This window comes from Tamandua tetradactyla, chromosome 4, assembly GCF_023851605.1.
Source record: "Tamandua tetradactyla isolate mTamTet1 chromosome 4, mTamTet1.pri, whole genome shotgun sequence".
Lineage (NCBI taxonomy): Eukaryota > Metazoa > Chordata > Mammalia > Pilosa > Myrmecophagidae > Tamandua > Tamandua tetradactyla.
Genome location: NC_135330.1, coordinates 112,625,078 through 112,645,847, shown reverse-complemented (window position 1 = coordinate 112,645,847; position 20,770 = coordinate 112,625,078). Strand labels below are relative to the sequence as shown.

The window sequence follows — 20,770 nt, the reverse complement described above, 5'->3', positions numbered from 1 at the left end:
AAAGAATAAGAAAGAGGTCCTTTAATCCTGCACAGATTATTGTAATGCCTAGATAAATCCTACAGTATATTAAAGAGATAATCAAAAAGTATTGGCAAAGTCCCCTGAGGGATGGGGAAAAAATATGGAAATAACAAACCTTACTATCAGGGAATCCTCTGATACTGTGCCAAACTTTAGGGACACCCAAATAAACAGGCCATGCCCCTGATCATGAGGCTTACTCTTGCGAAACTTATGTTCTGGAGGACATCTGTTGTTGCTCAGATATGGCCTCAGTCTCTCTAAGCCCAACTCTGCAAGTGAAATCACTGCCCTCCCCGCTACAAGGGTCATGACATCCAGAGGTGAAAGTCTCCCTGGTGACGTGAGAGATGATTCCAGGGATGAATCCAGACCTGGCACCGTGGGATCAACAATTCCATCCTGACCAAAAGGGGGAAAAGAAGTGTAATTAATACAGTATCAGTGGAGAGAGAGTTCAAAGAGTTGAGAGGCTATTCTGGAGGTTGCTCTTAATGCAAGCTTCAGTTAGACTTTGCTACCTATAACCTGCCAACCTCCAACTAGGATCATTTCAGACAATCTTAAAGAGCATCTAGGGCGATATTTAAGATTCCACAAGGGTTCCATGCAATAGAGTAACCTTCCAAAAACCTACAACCTCCAGATGGGTCCCTGGTCCAGATTAAGTCCTGAATCATAGCCCACCCTCTCCAGAACAGCAGATAGTTCTATCTCCCTACCCCATATTAGTGACAGACCCAATATGAAAAATTTAGAATCACCATAGCCCAAACACCTCTAAAGAGAGGGATGGAAAGATCAAAGGTAATGGTAGAGTTATACAGAGAAGATAGGATTTAACAAATGAATATGAATGCTGAATCATTAAACTGATATCTCTTTTAGTCTCCTTTATTTTAGAGCTGCCAGAAGTAAAATCCTAAAATTGTGAAACTGTAACCCACGTCAAACTCTGAAATATGTTTTACAACTAATTGTGGTGCTGCACTTTGAAATTTATAGCTTTTCTGCATATATGTTATTTTTCACAAAAAAGAAGGAAAAAAGTGGACTGGGTTGATAAAAAAATATTTAAGCCCTCTAGTCTCCTATATTCTGGAGCAGCTAGAAGGAAAGAATATGAGAGGATCGTATGGTAGCCCATGACAAACTCTGGGATTTCTCCTGTAACTATTTGAAGAGTGCTTTGAAACTATTGCTTTTTTTATTTCTTTGCTTTGTATATATGTTATACTATACAATTAAAAAAGTTAAAAAATGCTATTACACAGAAATGACTCACTAAGCAAGGATTTCCTGAATACTCACTATGTTCAAAAGCTAATTCAGGAGAAGTTAGAGCTCGGATAAGAAATAAAGAAAGAGATAACAGGGATTATTCTCAGAACAGGGATTAGCAAATACAAGGTAATTTAATTCTCAGACATCTACAAGAGAAAACTGTGTTACTACTTCCTTACACCTAGAAATGTGTGTGTGCTTAGTTTACACTGACCTTCTGAAAGTTTCCACTAGCCCTCAACCCTATATCAAAACACTTTTGATGTGAATTTCAAACCCCACTCCCTGATTCCTTCTTTTCTTTCCTTCACCTTCTTCTTTTTCATAGAAAGTAACTGAGCAACTGAAAGATGCTTTAAGAATCAAATGGCCCCAAATTTATAGAACACCAGAGTTCTCAGGAAAATATCTTGACTAAAGAAAGCACCAACTTAGTACCCTGTAAGTGCTCACTTGTATATACTTAACAGCTTACATTCTCGTGCTGTTAAACACTTTTTATCACCCACAAGAACACAGTCTATGTGTTACAGGAAACTTAATATAGCACATTGCTCTTTTCTTCTACTGTAACAATAAACCTAGATGTCCACTATTTTAATAAAGAAAATATGTAAATAAAAGAACTTCATAAAATCAAGATCAAGAACAATGCATACCTTCCCTTCTTTCATGGCGCCGATCATGAGACTGCGAAGCTCGTTCGTGATCGTGCCTCCCTTTCTCTCGCATTGGAGAGCGATGTCTTGGAGGACTTTGCTTTCTCTGAGGAGAAGACAAAGAATGTGTTGGATATGGAGAAGCAGAGCGTCGCAAAGGTGGAGTTATTGTCCGCTGGTAGGATGGCGAAGGAGTTCTTTTCCGACGAGGAGAAGGAGAATGCCTTTGAATCGATGATCCTGACTGTGAGGAAGATGAGTGATGTCTGGAAGATATTGGAGAGTGATGCTGCCCCACTGGAGAAGTGGACCTACAGGGGGAAAACCACCAAGTGATCAACAGTTTTCATTTTTAGCTAAAGGAGAACCTTCTTTACAAATGAAAAACTGACAGTAAAAATTAAAGCTAAAAGCACAGATAACAAGTCAAGGATATGTTTCTAACTCACAATGCCTTACAATGATTAATAATGATTTTTAAAAGTGATTGATTTTTAAGTCCTCTTGAGTCATAGCTCTAGATGACATCTTCACTGCCTTTCTCTTAAGTCTTAGCTCCAATACACAAAGTCCCTTCCAAGCAACTTTTCCACAGACCACCTACCCTGGGTTCAAGTATGGGATTCACTGAGTGTAAACAGAAACTTGAAAGGGGGTGGGGTGGGGGGCATAAACACCTAAAGAGAATACACACTAGTGAGATCTAAAGTAGCTGTGAAAGTACCTAAAATTCAAGACAATGGGGAAGAGATATTACCAGCTAAGCCAAACAAAGTTTGTGCTGCCTGGGCTGGCATTTAGAAGAGGTGGGTTTAAGGTGGGGTTTAAGGAAAACAATGGTGGGGTTTAAGGAAAAGACAACAAAGCATATGTTGTCTTTCTCTTAAATAACTTGCCCTCATTCTTGGGAAGTACAAACTGAGATCTAGTTCATAAATAATTCTTAGTTTAATGAAGCTGCCTCTACCCTCTTCAAATCATCTTTAACTGTTGCCAAAGAAACAACTTATGACCCTCAGAAGCACATATGAATCATTCCTCGAGTCTAGCATATGCTGGACCCTGTCCACACTGGATATGCATGATGTCTATGTGTTGGAGAGCTAAAGTAAAAAAATTTTGTGTAATAACCAAAAAGAAACAGAATAAATATTTTAAAAATAACATTGCAGAACACCATATATACCCTGATTAGTATTCTATTCTTTAAGGCAATCATTTTGGGTTTATTTTTGGAGAGTCAAGTAAAATACTGCTTTTTACTGAAAAAAATTCTGCTTTCTAGACGAACTATTTTAGAATTGCCTCTGGTGCCTATGATAAATATTTTTTAATATCCTCAATGGTAGCAAGATCATATTAAGTCCTAGACCAGGGTTTCTCAACCTTGGCACTGTTGACATTTTGTACCAGATAATTGCTGTGAGTTCTGTGCATTGTAAGATGTTTAGAGACCTTTTATCAATAAGTTTAAGTCTATAAATGTTACTAAATCAGAAAAGAGATGAAAGATTTTTGCACAATTAAGCAAAAATTAAGCAAATAAAAACACTTGAAAAAAAGTTGGCTTTTTAAAAAAGTCAGCTAACCAGAACACCAGATTCATCTAACCATTTTAGTTATCTGTGATTTTACTGAACACTGGTGCTTTTAAATAAAATTTTGTGTTCCTTTACCATATTAAAAAAAAAGCAAATAACTTAACTGATCCTAAATAAAAATTTATTTACATACAGATGCAAGTGGAAATGTTCAATGTATCATACCCAAATTTGGAAAAGTATTTATTATCAACGGCCATTCAAATGCTTCTTACTGAAGAGAAAAATCATTGTGAGTTTGAGACTTGGAATCATGGTCTCTTGGTGCTTTTCAATTTCAATTTCACCAGGTTCTAATCTGCAATAGTGAGAGTGATACTATCTAAATCGACAAAATAAAGTGGCTCTCCACTGAACTGGTATTTTGATTAGTTCTGAGTTTATTTCTGGGTATACTCAAACTTGTTTCTAGAATATCTACAGTATCCTTTAGCTATTATTTCACAGAACTTAAAAAAATATATAGTCTATACATATTTTATCTTTCAAACAACACGTTACAGCCCAATCATGTTTCTGCTCAAATTTGGCATCTAGAGTGTGGAGGATTAAAAACTTCAGTTAAAGCTTAGGGTAATCAAACTATTGTAAGTATGGCCAGAACATCAATGTGTTGTCAAGTGTGACTTCAACATGTTAAACATATTTTCCTTCTTATCCATCCTGCAGGAATAAGAAGATTAAGAAAACTGAATGTGTAACTGAGGCACATTCACATTTTCATCTCTGTTACTACTCCTTTTAAAATGTGATGAAAAACAGTGAAAAGAAAGGACACTATTACCAAACAAGATGGGTCAGATTATGGATGATATGTGCCTAATTGGAACAATGTTCACTCTGCATATATAAAAGGCAGACTGAAATCTGACCCAAATTATTAGTACTTTGCTATAGACTATAGTGGAGATATATTTAAATACATTTAAACTGAGAATAGCAGTAAATTTCATATTAATTAGTTTTATGCTCTAGAATTGGCTGGTTTCTGATCTGAGGAACAAAATGTGAAATTCAAATAAAGAAAATAGGAAAATTTACTGCCAGAGGAGAAGCTCAATAACTTAAAACACAAATCTATATACTGTCAGCAAGAGCACTGATTCATAGCACATAGAGAAAGCCAATCTTTAGTCTGACTAGACTCCGATGAAGAACCTTTTAATGCTCCTATAATTAGGACATGATAGGGGATGAGAATATTCAGTGTATTTCACCTGGGGGAAAAAACATGAAAAGTCTAAGAAATTTATAAGAAAAACACCTCTTACTCCTGATCCAAGTAATTTCACCTGAAACCTTGTATGTTTACTTCAACATACAGGGTCTATGAATTTTCTGCTTCTTCTGCCTGAACACACTCCTTCCATCATTCTAGTCACTGCTTAGCGATCTTCCTCACTGAACATAGTTTCCCAGGCACCCCTTTCACTTTTTTTTTACTATGCTTTATTTTCCTTCTTAACATTTACTGACATCTTGCATTACCCGTGTGTGTTTTCACTGCTCTATTTCCCTTTTTAGAACTTAACGCCTGTGAGGTTAAAACTTTTTTGTTTTCTTCTCTGATACATCCCCAAGTACCCAGAAGTTTGCCTGGCCTATAGCAGGTGCTCAATAAATAGTATTTAATAAATGAATGTCACATCGACCACCGACAAGATGGTGGAACAGGAAAGGCTGGGTACACCCTGGCTCCAGGCAACAAAGAGATGAGACTGAAAAACTACGAGGACAGCAGGGTTTGAGAGACAAGAGAAGGTCTTCAGCTCTATCTAGGGAGATCCTGAACAAAAAAGTGGAGATACTGGGATGGAGAAACCACATGAATGAGCTCTGCCACAATTCCAGCCTATCCCAGCAGTTGGCTAAGGAGATTTTCCCTTACTGGGAGTACTTGCTTTCCTTGCAAAAACCAATTAGCCAGAGTAGTATCTACTCCCCACCCCTGAGACAGCGTGCTGTAAGGTGCCTGCTTTATTTCAGCAGACTACGGAGCGAGGCCTTCCCCCAAGGAAGAGGGATAAAGCAGAGTGCTGCCAGTTCCGACAACGAGCCCACAAGAGGGAATTGTTTGGGGTCCCAATATTGTTCTCTTCCCCCTACAGAAGCCTGGAGACCTCAGGCTTCAGACCTCACTGTACAATGATGGAGAGAACAAGCCAAGGAAGCTGGTCTAACTATGTGCTGCACTCCTTGGATATTCCCTGACTGCCCGTGGGGACAGGGGAAGCTGAAATACCCAGTCCCACAGCCCAAGATCATCCCAGGTGAGAGTTTGAGGCACTAGAACCATCAGGCATGCAAGCAATAGACCTGGTTGGAATTACATCAGGTTTCTAATGAATTTAGTCAGCACCTATAGTAGGGGACGGGTGGGCCTGAGGGGAAGAAGTGGCTCAAGAGTGAAGGAAGATGCATAAAGTGCAGTCTGGCAAACTATCTATCTGGCTAGCCCCCAAGAGAGCTATAAGGAGAACTGCAACCCTCACAAGAGATCCAGGACTTGGTTTGGGGAACAATGACTGACAAACCAAGTCCAAAAGGGGATTTTCAATGCAAATCTAAATATAAAACCCATAGACTTGTGAAGGAAATTAACTTGCAAATAATCTTACAACATTTAGATGCCCCATGTGGAACAGAAAAAATCATAAAGCATATTAAGACTCACTTATGGCAGAGTCAAATGAGGTAATTAGATTAGTGGAGGGAACACAAATTTTGGAACAACTAACCAAGGATGCTCACTGAAACCTAAAAGGTATTAAAAAGAGGCCTCTGGGAAGATGGCAAGCAGAGTGGGTTGAATTAATTCCTGCTCATAGAACAAGATAGGGGATGGGGAGAGAATGACCAAGAGTACAGTCTTGGGATATGAGTAATCAAAAAGAACCTCCAGGATGTTATGGGGAGAAGAGAGGTGGGGGACTGGGATGAAGAGAGCAGAGTAGGTCAGGTCGACTATGATCCCCACCAGGGACAAGTTAAGGTATGATGCAAGGTGTGGATCAGAGGAACAGACAATCTCCACTCTAGCCTGACCCAGCTGCTGGCTGAGGAAACCTCCGCATGTGGCTCCACAGCTAGAAATGCCCTCTGTCAGCCCGGAGGTGGACACATCATTCACCATGAAGGTAATGCCCCTGGGCACTTGGAGCAATGTGCAGCTGGGTACCTGGGTGTTAGGAATAGCCGTACTGGTGGACATGGTGTATTCTGGACCCACTGGGCTCTGCGGACAGACTGATGTACAGGTTGCTGATCAGACATTTACACACTGATGTTCATAGTAGCACTATTCACAATTGCCAAAAGATGGAAACAATCCAAGTGCCCATAAACAAAATATGGTACATACATAGATATGATGGAATATTATGCAGCAGCTAGACAAAATGAGGTCCCAAAGCATATGATAACATGGATGAACACTGAGCACGTAATGCTAAGTGAAATAAGTCAGACACAAAAGGACAGATACTGTACGATTTCACTATTATGACGCTGGTAAAGGTAATCTGAGCGGTTTCACTGTAGAATATAGCAGACCTAAAGATACACAAAGGCTAGAGACAGAGGAAAGGCTATGCAAAGAGGGTGAATCTAAATGTAAGGGAATGGATAGAAGTGACGGTAACAAATTAGCACGTGTAAAAATAACTGCCATATTAAAGGTAAATATGATTGAAAGGGGATATATAGTGCCATGTATCCCACTGATTAAATCTCTCAATTATAAATAAGGCTCACATGAACTATTTCAAAGATTTGATAATGGACAAAGAATCAATAGAAGAGGGTTATAAGGGGAAAACTAAAAATGCATGCTATGGCCAATAGTCAACAGGAAGACATCAACAATACCACAGCACTACCAGGGGCAACTAAAGAGGGACAAGTGATAAGTAGTTTTGATTTGCTCTAACTGATTTCCTAAAATACCAGGATATGAGCTTGCGTCAGTGGCACATATACTAAAATTGGAATGATACAGAGAAGATTAGCATGGCCCTTGCGCAGGGATGACATGCAAATTCATGAAGAGTTCCAAACATACTTTTTTTTTTTCTAAAAAAGAAAGAATATAAAATACCAGGATACACATTCTTCTCTAGTGCTCATGGAACATTTTCCAGGATAGATCACATGCTAGGACACAAATAAGGTCTTTAAAAATTTTTAAAGAAAACACACAGAGATTAAACAACACACTTTTAAACAATAAGTGGGGAAAAGAAGAAACTGTTAGAGAAATTGGTAAATATCTGGAGAGAATGGAAATGAAAATACAATGTATCAGAACTTGTAGGATGTGGCAAAGGCAGTGCTGAGAGGGAAATTTATCACCTTAAATACATTAAAAAAGAACAAGCAAAAATAGAGAACCTAATTGCTCACCTAGAGAAACTAGAGAAAGAAAAGCAAACTAAATTCACTGAAGCACCAAAAAAATAAAAAACAAAATAAAATAAAGAACTCAAAACCTAAAAGTTGGTTCTTGGAGAAAATTAATAAAATTGATGGACCCCAGCTAGACTGACAAAGAAAAAAATAGAGAGGGTACAGATAAACAAAATAAGAAACGAGAAAGGAGTTGTTAGCATGGATCCTGAAGAAATTTTAAAAATCAAAAGAGGATATTACAAACAACTATACATCAACTAACTAGACAACTTAGATGAAATGGACAAATTTCTAGAAACATATGAAATAGAAGATCTTAACAAACCAATTACAAGTGAGGAGATTCAATTAGCTATCAAAAGTCTTCCTAAAAGAAAAGTCCAGGGCCAGATGGCGTCACAAGTGAATTTTATTAAACATTCTAAAAAGAACTAACACCAGTTCTGCTCAAACCCCTTAAAAAAACTGAGGAAAAAGGATCATTACCTAACTCATTTTATGAGCTAATATCATTTTAATACCAAAACTGAATAGAGACATTACAAGAAAGGAAAACTACAGACCAATTTTCCTGAAAAACACAGATAAAAAATTCTCAACACAATTCTAGTAAACTGAATCCAATGATACATTTAAAGAATTATACATCACAACCAAGTGGGATTTATACCAGGAATGCAAGGGTGGTTCAGTATAAGAAAATCAATTACTATAATATGGCATATTAATAAATTTAATGGGAAAACTCATATGATCATATCGATTGATGCTGAAAAAGCATTCAACAAAATTCAGCATCCTTTCCTGGTAAAAGCACTACAAAAGGTGGGAATTGTAAGAAACTTCCTCAACATCATAAAGGGGCATATATAAAAAACCCATAGCCAACATCATTCTCAATGGTGAGAGGCTACACATTCCCCTAAGACTGGTACTGAGACAAGGATTCCCATTGTCACCACTATTATTCAACATTGTACTAGGAGTCCTAGCTACGGTGATTAGGCAGGAGAAAGAAATAAAAGGCATCCAAATAGGTAAGGAAGAAGTAAAACTTTCATTATTCACAGACAACATGATCCTATACTCGGAAAACCCTGAGAAATCCATGACAAACATACTTAAGTAAATAAATATAGTACAGTAGCAGCATACAAGATTACAGTACAAAAATCAGAAATGTTTCTGTATAGAAAAGATCAAAGGTGATGGTGCAGTTATACAGAGAAGGTAGAGTTTACCAAGTGAGTATGACTGTTAAATCATTATATTGATATTTCTTTTGGTCTCCAATACCTTAGAGCAGCTAGAAATAAAAAACTAAAATGGTGGAATTTTATCTGTACCAACCTCTGAAATCTGAAATTTGTTCTACAACTAATTGTTGCAATGTACTTTGAAATTTAATTGCTTTTTAGCAAATATGTTATTTTTCACAAAAAAGAAAAAAAATTTCTTCTGGCCACCAGTGTTCTGGAGCCATTAGAAGGAAAAATTTGAAATAATGGAATGGTAACTCATAACAAACTCTGATACCTGTTCTGATTCTACTTATTGACGTGTACTTTGAAACTCAATGCTTTTTTCCCTTTGTATATACATTATATTTAACAATGAAAAACACTTTAAAAAAGAAATGTTTCTATATACAAATAATGATCTAAATATGGAGACAATTAAGGGAAAAAATTCCACTCAAAATAACCACTGAAAGAAACAAGTTTCCAGGAATAAGCTTAACCAGTGAAGTAAAGGACATGTACACAGAAAACTATAAAATACTATTAAAAGAAATTAAAGAAGAGCTAAACAGATGGAAAGAGATTTCAATGAATTTTGTTAAGATGTTAAGTCTTACCTAAAATGATCTATAGATTCAATGCAATAACAACCAAAATTCCAACAACCTATTTTGAAGACTTGGAAAAGCTAGTTATCAAATTCATTCGGAAGGGAAAGAAACCTCAAATAGCTAAACATATTCTAAAAAAGAAGAGCAAAGTAGGAGGATTAACATTTTCTGACTTTAAAGCTTACTACAAAGCCATGGTCATCAAAACAGCACGATATTGGCACAAAGACAGAAGCACTGATCAGTGGAACGGAATCAAGAGTGCAGAGATTAACCACCAAATTCACAGTTGATTGATCTTTGACAAGGATCCCAAATCTGCTGAATTGTTTATTGAATAGTCTTTTCAATAAACGGGCTTGGGAAAATTAGGTATCAATAGCCAAGAATGAAGGAGGACCTTTAATTTACACCGTATACAAAAATTAAGTCAAAACAGATCAAAGACCCAAATATAAGAGTCAGTACTACAAAACTCCTGGAATAAAACCTGGGGAAATACCTTCAAGATCTAGTAATAGGAGGTAGTTTCCTGAACTTTACAACTTAGCATAAGCAACAAAAGTAAAAACAGATAAATAGGAACTCTTTAAAATCAAAAGTTTCTGAGCCTCAAAGGATTCTGACAAAAAAGGTGAAGAGGCAGCCAACTCAATGGGAGAAAATATTTGGAAACCATACATCAGATAAAGTTTTGATATCTGTGTACATAAAGAAATTACACAACCCCACAAAAAAAGAATAAACAACCCAATTATAAAATGGGCAAAAGATACGAATGGACCTTTTTCCAAAGAGCAAATACAAATGGTTAAAAAGCACATGAAGAGTTGCTCATCTTTAGCCATAAGGGAAACAAATTTAAATTACAATGAAATATCATCTCACACCTGAAAGAATGGCTGCCACTAAACAAACAGGAAACTAAAACATGTTTGAGAGGATGTTGAGAAAATGGAACACTTATTCATTGCTGGAGGGACTGTAAAATGCTACAGCTGCTATGGAAGACAGTGTGGCAGTATCTCAGAAAACAAAACATCGAACTGCCCTATGATCTGGCAACATCACTATTCCATATATACCCAGAAGAGCTGAAAAAAGTGACACAAATAGACATTTGCATACCAACTTTCACAGTGGCTCTATTCACAACTGCCAAAAGATGGAAACAATCCAAGTGCCCATCAAGGGATGAGTGGATAAACAAGATGTGATATAGACATACAATGGAATATTATGCAGCAGTAAGACGAAATGAGGTCCTGAGGCATATGACAACACTGATGAACCTTGCATACATAATTCTCAGTGATATAAACCAAACAAAAGGACAGATACTGTATTATCTTGATATTTTGACTCTGGTAAAGATGACAATGTCAAGGCTCAAGTAAGCTGAATGAATTACTCTGAATAAGCCAAGAAACAATAAACTCCCAAAGTCAGTGCAACTTCCTCTGATATTCTGCTCTAGTATGATCTGAAGATTTTTGAAGAGAGATGGGTAATGCAGTGCTCTCTTGCCCACTTTACCCTCCCTCCTCTCCCCTTCTTCTCTCCCTTCTTTATCCTTTCTCCTTTCCTCTCTTTTTTTCTTTCTCTTCCATCCCTCCTTCCCTAAAAAGACAAAACTAAATTAAAAAATGAATGTCACAAATCTCCCTTTCCTCCACTGAACTGTTTCACTATCCAAAATACTGATGGTCACCTCCTTAATCAGTAGTTTCCAAACTCTTCTCATCAGGACAGAGAAAATAAAGTAACATTTGCTCAGTAGCAGGGTATACTGGATGCACTCTATCAATATGTAAATAGTGTTTGGTGAAAAAAAAGTAATGATACTTTCTTTCTGAAACACAGTAAGAACAATTAAACTCACCTAATAATCACAACTTTATGTGGTAACTAAAACAGAACACAGCTAATCAGAGGCAGGACTAGGATGGAAAATCAGTCTGTACAGATAAATAGTCTATCATATAAGGTGTGAAGCAACAATAAAAAATGGCAATTTCAGCTAATACAGCAAAGTCTACAAAACAGGGTAGTAAAATACAAACTGTTAAAAAGGAAAAAAAAAACACTGTCCGATGGGCTACTTTAGGTTGCTTGGTGAGAAGGGACCTCTGCTGAGGAGAGGATGCTATCTGAGCTAAGATCTGAAAGATGCGAAAAATGAGCTTTCCATGCAGAGCTCAGTAAGTACAAAGGAGACAGGAGCACTGTGATATGTGAAATTAGAAAGAAGACAGGATAGCTATGGCTGCGAGTGAGCAGAAGGGATCATACAAGGCAGGGTCAGAGAGTAGGTAAGGGCCAGAGAGTATGGTAAAGGTATGGATATTATTCTAAACATGAGGGAGATCACTGGAGAATTTTTTGCAGAGAAATCACACAACATCTGGCAAGATCTTACTATTTAAATAAATCTGTAAGGAGAAAGAAAATGTTTCTGTGTGATGGTTTGTTTTAGATACAGTAGCTTGCTGTCCCTTTGCAGCAAGCGGTAAATATTCCCTGAAAGGGGAATAATTACTAACTCTATCTACAGACTGGGAGGATTATTTCTGTATATGGAAATCTTTCAAAAGATCTCTCCTCCATAATATGTAACAGTCTTGGTAAAACAGATTTGATTCTAACAAACTAATAGAAGTTCTAGATGATACATGTAGATTTAAAGCAAAGTACTACTAATTTAAGTCAGATTTCATTTTTGTACTTATAAGTGAAATAATTTCAAAAGTCTCAGTTTAATAATGAAGAATATTAAGATAACCCTTAAATGAACATGTCCTTTAATGCTATTCAAATACAAAATAATTCACCATTTAAATAATGTAATACACACTGATAGAGCATGAGCTAAGTCAAGAAGTCTTAGTTTTTGCTGGTGGAGCAAGTTAAAGCTCTTACATTCTGCTGAGATGTGGTAAGGTGGTAAGGACAGGTGGAGAGGATCAGACAACCAGGGCATCACCAAACCACAACCAGACTGGGATGGATTCTGTTGCTGCAGCTGGCTGCTGGGAATACCAAGCTTGTCTTGGTTATTTCATTAATCTCACTGTGACCCAGGCCCACAATTATAGTGGATTGAATTTTTGAACATTTACCATGTTATATACTGCACCAGTTATTGGAACAGGGTTAAACTTCCCAACCATCCAGAAAATCTCTCTGAAATTACTTGAGAAAAACCCTTCTCTCAAGTCGCTCTATCCCACAAAGCATGTTGGACAAAGGCAAAAAATACAACTTTCAGGTCCATAAACAGCATTTTAAGATTTTGGTCATAAAACAAGTTTCTCTCCCTAGGCACCAAATTTTTCCAATATCATCCCTACAAATGAAAGCTCAAGCCTTGGTCATTGAACTAAATATGAAAAGCTGGGTTTTTTTTTTTTTTCTTTTCAATTCAAATGTTATTTTGATATTTAAGGAACAATTTCTTTTTTAATGTGTCCATCATAATCTTAGAATGTTACATACTTATGGTCAGCTACATTACAATTTTCTTTTAATGTTTAAATATCATACCCCTAGTCTAAATTAGCACTCATAAGAAAGTACTTGTTAGTTATATTGACTGGGCTTAATTAAATGCAGGAAAAAAAGACAATGTCTCAGCCAAGCAATTCCCAACATGAGTATAAAGGTTCAATTAACGTTCTCATACTCCATCCTGATAGTGTGTTAATATCCATAGATTAGGAAAATGATACAAAAGTTACTACAAATTCAGCAATGCTTTTAAAGTTTGTAGTTTAAAATCACATTACTTCCTTTTTTTAGGTTGCATATTTGTTAACAGAATGGTTATTTAAAAAATCCCCATAGATATGTATTTTTTTTTTGTCTTTTAATTTTCTGAATTGATGCAAATGTTCTAAGGAACAATTATGATGATGAATATGTAACTATGTGATGATATTGTGAATTACTGATATTTGTAGAATGGAATGATCACGTTAAGAATGTTTTTGTTTGTTGTTGTATCTTTTTTAAAAGATTAATAAAAAAAAATCCCCATAGAATTACATAACACAAAGAGTGGACACTAATATAAACTATAGGCTACAGTAAATAATGTAACAGTTTCCTTGATTATAACAAAGGTACCATACTAATGCAAAATGTTAATAGGGAAAACTGAGTGAGTGGGATGATACATGGGAATGCTGCACTTTCTACATTTTTCTATAAACCTACAACTGCTCTAATTTTAAAAACTTTTTAATTAAAAATAAACTCAAACCCTGGATAAGTCTTGCAATGCAGAAGGGCCAGCCTTTCCAGAACATCAACTAGCTCCAGCCCCCATCCCACATTAGCAACAGCCTCTTCCATCATAAAAAAGTTAGAATGGGCATAGCCCTGATACTCCTAAAGAGTAAGGGAACGATCAAAGGTGATGGTGAAGTTATACAGAGAAGGTCAGATTTAACAAATGAACATTAGTGTTGAAGCATTATACTGATAATTTTTTTAGTTTCCAGTACCTAAGAGCAGCTAGAAATAGAAACCTAAAATTGTGGAATTGTAGCCCATATCAATCTCTGAAATTTGTTCTACAACTAATTGTTGTAATGTACTTTGAAATTTATTGCTTTTTATGTATATATATTATTTAAAGAGAAGGAGGAGTATCACAGAGAAGATAGGATTTAATAAATGAGTATGACTGCTGAATCATTATATTGATATTTCTGTTGGTCCCCAGCATCTTGGAGCAGCTAGAAGAAAAAAACAAGTAATTGTGGAGCTATAATCCATACCAAAGTTTCAAATCTGTTCTATAACTGCTTGCTAAAATGTACTTGGAAATTTATTACTTTATTTGTTACATTTCACAATAAAAAAGTTAAAAATAAAATCAAAAAACAAAATGGTACACAGGATAAATTTGAAAAAAGTCAAGAAACATGTTGATAAAGAAAACTATAAACTTTAATTTAAAATGTCAAATATTACCTAAATAAAGGAGAGATAAACAGAATTATGTATTTTCTTCTGTTGGGAAGGGGGATGTGATACTGGTATGGTGATGACATTTTCTTAAGTGTCCTTATCTTTTAAAAATATATACTAAAATATATATGAATGAAATTAACAGATATTCTGGTAAACGGCCGATTAAGATTTTGGGAGGCAAGTACTCATCCTCAGTGCTAGATCATCAGTGACAAAACTTCAAGAATAATTAACAATTCCCAAATTGCGGGGGGGGGGGGTCGGGCAAGACAGAATCATAATCTTTTCTGGGAAACTACAGGCACTCTTTTCCTCACCAAAACATGCACACAAACAAACATGCAAAGTTCTTTTTTTTTCATTTTTAAAAAATTTACTTTGTATTATCAAACAAAAACAACATACAAACATGAACATTCTTAACATACAAACATTCTGTGTATGGTGTACAATCAATGGGTCACAATGTCATCACATAGTAGTGTATTCATCACCATGATCACATGCAAAGTTTTATACACAAATTGAGAACTTTGCAGTCCTCTAAAGTCCATCAATGGACTTAGGGTTAGGAGGCCCTTATCTAGATGGATGAATAACTGAGACATAGAAGATAGAGCTAAAGTCACTGGATTGTGTGGCTTTTGTTATGTCAGCTATGTCACACCTACACCCTTCTGGTAACTCAACAGAGAGCGTCCTTTAAGAAATGCAAGCAAACCCCCATATCCAATAGGCTTAGGGAGCTGTACTTACATGGAAGGAAGCCAAAACAAAACAAACAAAAATCATATTCTGAAAGATATTATTTTATACACATAATTGCTCTATTACTTCCATCTATGATAGCAAAGTTTCTGACAAAAGAGTGAAATACAATTTTTGTTCACCGTTACATCACCGACTTTTTAAACAGTATCTATCACACACTAGGTATTCAAATAATTGCTGGATGAATAAATTAATTAGCATAATTAAGCATACAACACATCCTGGTAACCAAAATACTCCGAATAAATCTCTTAAAACATTTAAAATAACTTTAAAGGGCAATTTTCTACAAAGGGATTTAGATACTAACCTTTAATAATATACCCAGCAGTCTGAAAGCAGTAACAAAAATTCTTAAGTGTTTTTCCCCCACTTTTTAAAATATTTAAAAATAAATATTTTTGTTTATTTATGCTGTACACAGCCCTCTAACTCCCTGATGTTGATTTGACGAAAGAAGAGTAGGGGTGTCAGTGTTGGAAGGGCCTCCTCACTTTCTTCCATCGCTTCAGTTTGGCATCCCCTTTGGGTACTGCGCTGTTAAGGCTTGGACGGAGCAGTGGCCCCAGCACCAGGCCAAGGAACTGCAAAGAATTCCCACTGGACATATGGCCTGGTGGTACTTGAAAGACCTGACTTAAGAAATCCTGAACGTTAGCAGGAGGGGCATCTGGGATGGCTCTATGACGCCCACTGGTGCCAGGGATCCGGGAACCAAATGAAATGTGATAGGGGACTCTATAGGTATCTGGGGAGATTCCCACATGTTGGCATCTAGCCGACTCTGTGATATCACACACCTTTCCACCCACCACTGCAGAGTAGGTGATTTTCAGGCCCAACATGCTTGACTCTGTCCAAAAATCTCCTTCCTCTGCAGAATCAGCCTATTACACTCATCACAATATCTGGCACTCTCAGGTTCCCGGTCCATTTCAAATCTCCTATGCTTTCCTTGACATCGGCTGCACATCATAGTACTCATTGCCTCTTTGAGGTCATCTTGCAGATGGGATAGAAACTCATTCGCTGACCAGCTCAGCTCAATCTCTGCCATTCGTTTCATCTCATATTCTTTTTGCCTTTCTGGGTTGCTGACAACGTCCCAGGCTGCCTACAAAACTTTGAAGGCCTTCTCAGCCCCGGGATGATGATTTTTGTCAGGATGAACCATCACTGCCAGAGGCCTATAAGCCTTTTTCAGTTCAACATCTGATGCTGTAATTTCAATTTCAACTCCCAGCACATGGAAAGGGTCTACTTCATCCTCAGGAACCCCAACCACAGTCAAAAGTTGAGGAACTTCCTCTTTAGGCTGGCAACAGCACCCACGAGCTACAGGTGCATTCCCCTGCCTGTTAGTCTTCTGCTTGACCCAAGGCAACTCCAGTCAACCCTGATACAATCCTTACTAGCTGCTGTCATAGCCTGTTCTCTCTCAGCAGTTAGGCAATGCTGCAAGGCAGGAGAACCCCCAGCCAAGATAAGAGTCAGGTGCCCTTACCCCTCCAGCCTAAGCAGTCGCTCAGTCCCACCAGAAACTGCCACCCCAATTATAGACATCCCAACAAGAGGGCAAGAGCCCAAAGCAGCAAAGTACCCAGTTATCTAAGAAAAAGGGTGAACAGACCTGCCCCACAGCAAAACCCCTGGCTCAGAAACTGGGACATCACTTGGGACCAGGCACCCAGTCTTCCAGCCCAGATTCCCACCCAGACATGGAAAAGGTCCAGATTACTACCTTTCAACTGCCTACATGTATAGATGAGATCCCCACAAGTTTCCACATACCCTCCCACCAATACCAGCAGTTCATTCAGCCATCAGAAGCCTGCCTATCCAAGCTGACATAGTTCTTCTGTTCCCTACTCTGTGCATATCTGCCTGACTTCATTTCCAACCAAGCCAATGTCAATCAGGAGACCGGGAATCCCTTATGTCCACCCTCTCAAATGTCCTCCTAGGTTGGAAAGCAGTGTCACTGTCTCTGGGGTAGTGGTTTCTTTCTACTGGGCATACATGGAAAATCACTGGGGAACTTAAGAGGTTCTTCATCATCATATTCCTCTTCCAAACTCTTCATCTCCCAAGGCTGCAGAAGTACAGTGGTAGCAAAAGTTGCTAGAAGGGCTATCTCCTCCCTCAGAAAATAAGACTCTTCAGGGATTCTAGTGGTTCCCTGGCAGTTGCAAGCAGGTAAAATGGAAAGAAAAGAAGGGTTTCCATCCTCCTGGCACCCAATCTCATTCTCTCTTGGGAGTTTCTGGTCCACTCCTGACTCTTCTGAAGATGCCTCACTCTGATCAGATTTTCTTTATCCCTGGGGGGTCTTGGACCCCATGGAGGGTCATGGCTTGGATCTGACCAATGAGCTGGGTTTGGAGGCTGTGCGTACTTAGAACTATAGTGTTTCATGAGGCAATGGGTACCATTTAGAGCAGTGTCCACTGAGTCCCTGAGTCCTGAGAATGAAAGTATGTCAGGGTCCATGGAGGATCCAAAGTCCTGAGGGAAGCACCATCACTGTGATGGGCTCCACCAACCCTCTTCTTCCAAGGTGCTTCTGGCTCCGGGGCTTTCTGAGGATTTTAGGTCACAACTATCATGGCAAGTTCGGATGATGAAAAATGACAATAAGTCCTTCCTGGCTTGAGCAGCTGATCTTGTGGCCAGGGGGAGCTCCGAGAGTAGCTACCCCAGCTCCACTCCACCTCCTACTCTTGCTCCAATGTTTTGTCTTAAAATTATTAAATTTTTTACTGCAGGAGAGATAAACAGAGATAAATCCAAATAACAGACCCACCTAAAAAACCTGGAAATTAAATTAACTTCTCCTAAATAAAATGCCTTTTCAACTTTGACAAATATGACTTAAGAACTCAAATGCAAGTCAGGTACCTATATAGTCCGGTATTCCTAGCTCTGGGGCTTTATTTCCTTAGACAAAATAAGTAAGTCCAGCACTGATTTTCCTATAGAGTGGGTAACAGGTCAGTACAAGGCATACTATGTTGTTCCTGGTAGAGACAGCCAGAGAGAAAAATGGAAAATGAAGAGGCAACCCATGTAAAAATGGAATTCATCATAATACACAATGTTTTACCATTTAAATGGTAAACTATCCTGAGACATGTTAAGAATCCCTTCTTAGAGATTTCCAGGTCAAAATAAAACAGTGCTACTTTGATATAATGGAAATCAACAAGGACATTTCATATAATGTTAACATCTGGTTTACACTTAATTTTCACAAATGTACTGGACTGAGTAAAACACAGAGTTTTACAAAAACAGGTTCAAGAACTGTGGATATGCCAGGTAACCATTCCCTTATTGCTCCAATGAGGCATAATGCAGGGAGACTACCCCAGCTTCCCAGGACCTAGCAACAGCTGGAGAATCATTTTGGCTCTTCTAAGCGATCGCAGGGAGAGAGAAAAAAATGACTCATATAAATAAGTTAGACAAGATGCTCTCTTCTCAAGAATAAGGGCTAAGCTTGTTATCAAAATCAGTTTTCTGAAAAAGGCTGGGTTTTGTTGAACTTCTAAAGCTGTATTAACTGCTTGCTGGGTAGATAATTTACCCTGAATGGTACTACAAATAATCCAGAAAAAGTGCCAGGTAAAACTGTTTACTCTAACAATCTAGTTATTTAATAACATGAATGGAAATGGCAATTAGCAAGTGTAGGAGAGACGACAATGGCCTACCTAAACATCCATTCTTTCCTTTCTCTTTAGTAACTCCATTCTTATCTGCCCAGCTAAAGGACTACAGTTTCCTCATAGCTAGATGTAACAAGATTAAATTCTAATAAGATGTAAGGAGAAACAGTGTGAGACTTCCAGGAATATTAAACCCCTCTCCTCCTCTGTTCTGCTGATTGGAGTATGGATATAAAGGCCGAAGCATCAGCGGTCATATTCAACCACAAAATGACCTTGACAAAGGAAGCAAATACAAGGAAGAAAGATAGGGCCTAGATTCTCAATGCCTTTGAGGAATGCTTTATCAGCCTGGGGATGCCTTACTCTGAGCTTCCTTAAAGGGCAGATTAAACCTGTATGTCAGTGGTTCCCAAACTTTGCTGAATATTAGAATTACCTGGAAAGCTTAAAAATGTGGATGCCCTAGTTGCTCCTCAAACAAATTAAATCAGAATATCTGAGGGTTAGAACCAGGCATCAATAGTTCCAATAGGTTGGAACCCTCATATGATCGCAGGATGCCGCAAATTGGGGAATACTGCTAAGTGCCTGAGTTCCCCAAATCAGTTCCCTATTATTAGAAGCTGATTCTAATTCTAACTGATACTATGTAAGTATTAGAAAAAAAAGTAGAAAAGTTACTAAAAAAATTAAATATATTTACGGCTACATTCAATTAATCATATAATTTACGTGAAAACAAACAGAAAGGCATTTTTCAATATCACTACACTATAATTATTAAAATAGGAAGATGAAGAGTGAGCACACTGGCTTATTTTCTTAAGTATTATCTCATTTAATCCTCCCTTCAAATCCATGAGGCAGTTATCATGCATATTTTACAGGTGAAGAAATAGCGGCTCAGAAAAAACAAGTTCAGGGTCTCACATCAAATAACTGGCAAAGTCAGGATATACGTTTCTATCTGCATAATTTTAAGGCTTGTGCACTTTCCACTGCACTAACTCAAGTAGAAAAGTGTTTGAGAGTTCTCTAAAGATTTATATTTTTCTTGAAAAAATAATCATTTCATGAAAGAACTGAAGAACTAATCTGATCTGACCCCTTTAAATCTGTAAGCACTTCATAAATCTTGAGAAATAGAAAAATATTAGATAAACTGACTTTTAAAAAAAGGATATTTGTTCTCTGTAGCATCAAATAAATGAATTTTTACAATAAACTGTTTATAACTGGTCAGTCCTGAAATAAACCATTAAGAAGTAATCTCTTTAAAAGAGTAGTTCTCTACTCTTCTATATTTATGAAAAATTATTTGTTAAAATATAGAGAATCTAAATTTGTCAATACAGTGGCCCAAAATCTGTATTTTTAAACAATGATTACATTTCAAAATAAACATTTTCAAAGGGGTCCCTGCTCTTTCACTGCCTAGCTCTCTGAAATCCATTTATATAAAAGTTAATGCTTACTGAATTATTCATGAATCAATATGGGAATAATTAAATACACATGCAGAGT

The 20,770-nt window shown here is 37.3% G+C and overlaps 1 protein-coding gene, 1 non-coding gene and 1 pseudogene across 7 annotated transcripts in view; 1 reads left to right on the top strand and 2 right to left on the bottom strand.

Moving 5' to 3' along the window:
* The window catches only part of ZC3H13 (zinc finger CCCH-type containing 13), a 92,689-nt gene that overhangs the window by 39,885 nt on the left and 32,034 nt on the right, over positions 1-20,770 (bottom strand). For all 6 annotated transcript variants that reach the window (XM_077158266.1, XM_077158268.1, XM_077158271.1 and 3 more), the window contains one exon: positions 1,968-2,278. In XM_077158266.1, the coding sequence (XP_077014381.1) occupies positions 1,968-2,278 (311 nt within the window). The remainder of the gene's footprint in view (positions 1-1,967; positions 2,279-20,770) is intronic.
* Positions 7,522-7,628, top strand: LOC143681858 (U6 spliceosomal RNA). The gene has a single exon (XR_013174912.1). It is a non-coding gene; the product is annotated as a U6 spliceosomal RNA (small nuclear RNA).
* LOC143679488 (dnaJ homolog subfamily C member 14 pseudogene) lies at positions 15,105-20,733 on the bottom strand (annotated as a pseudogene).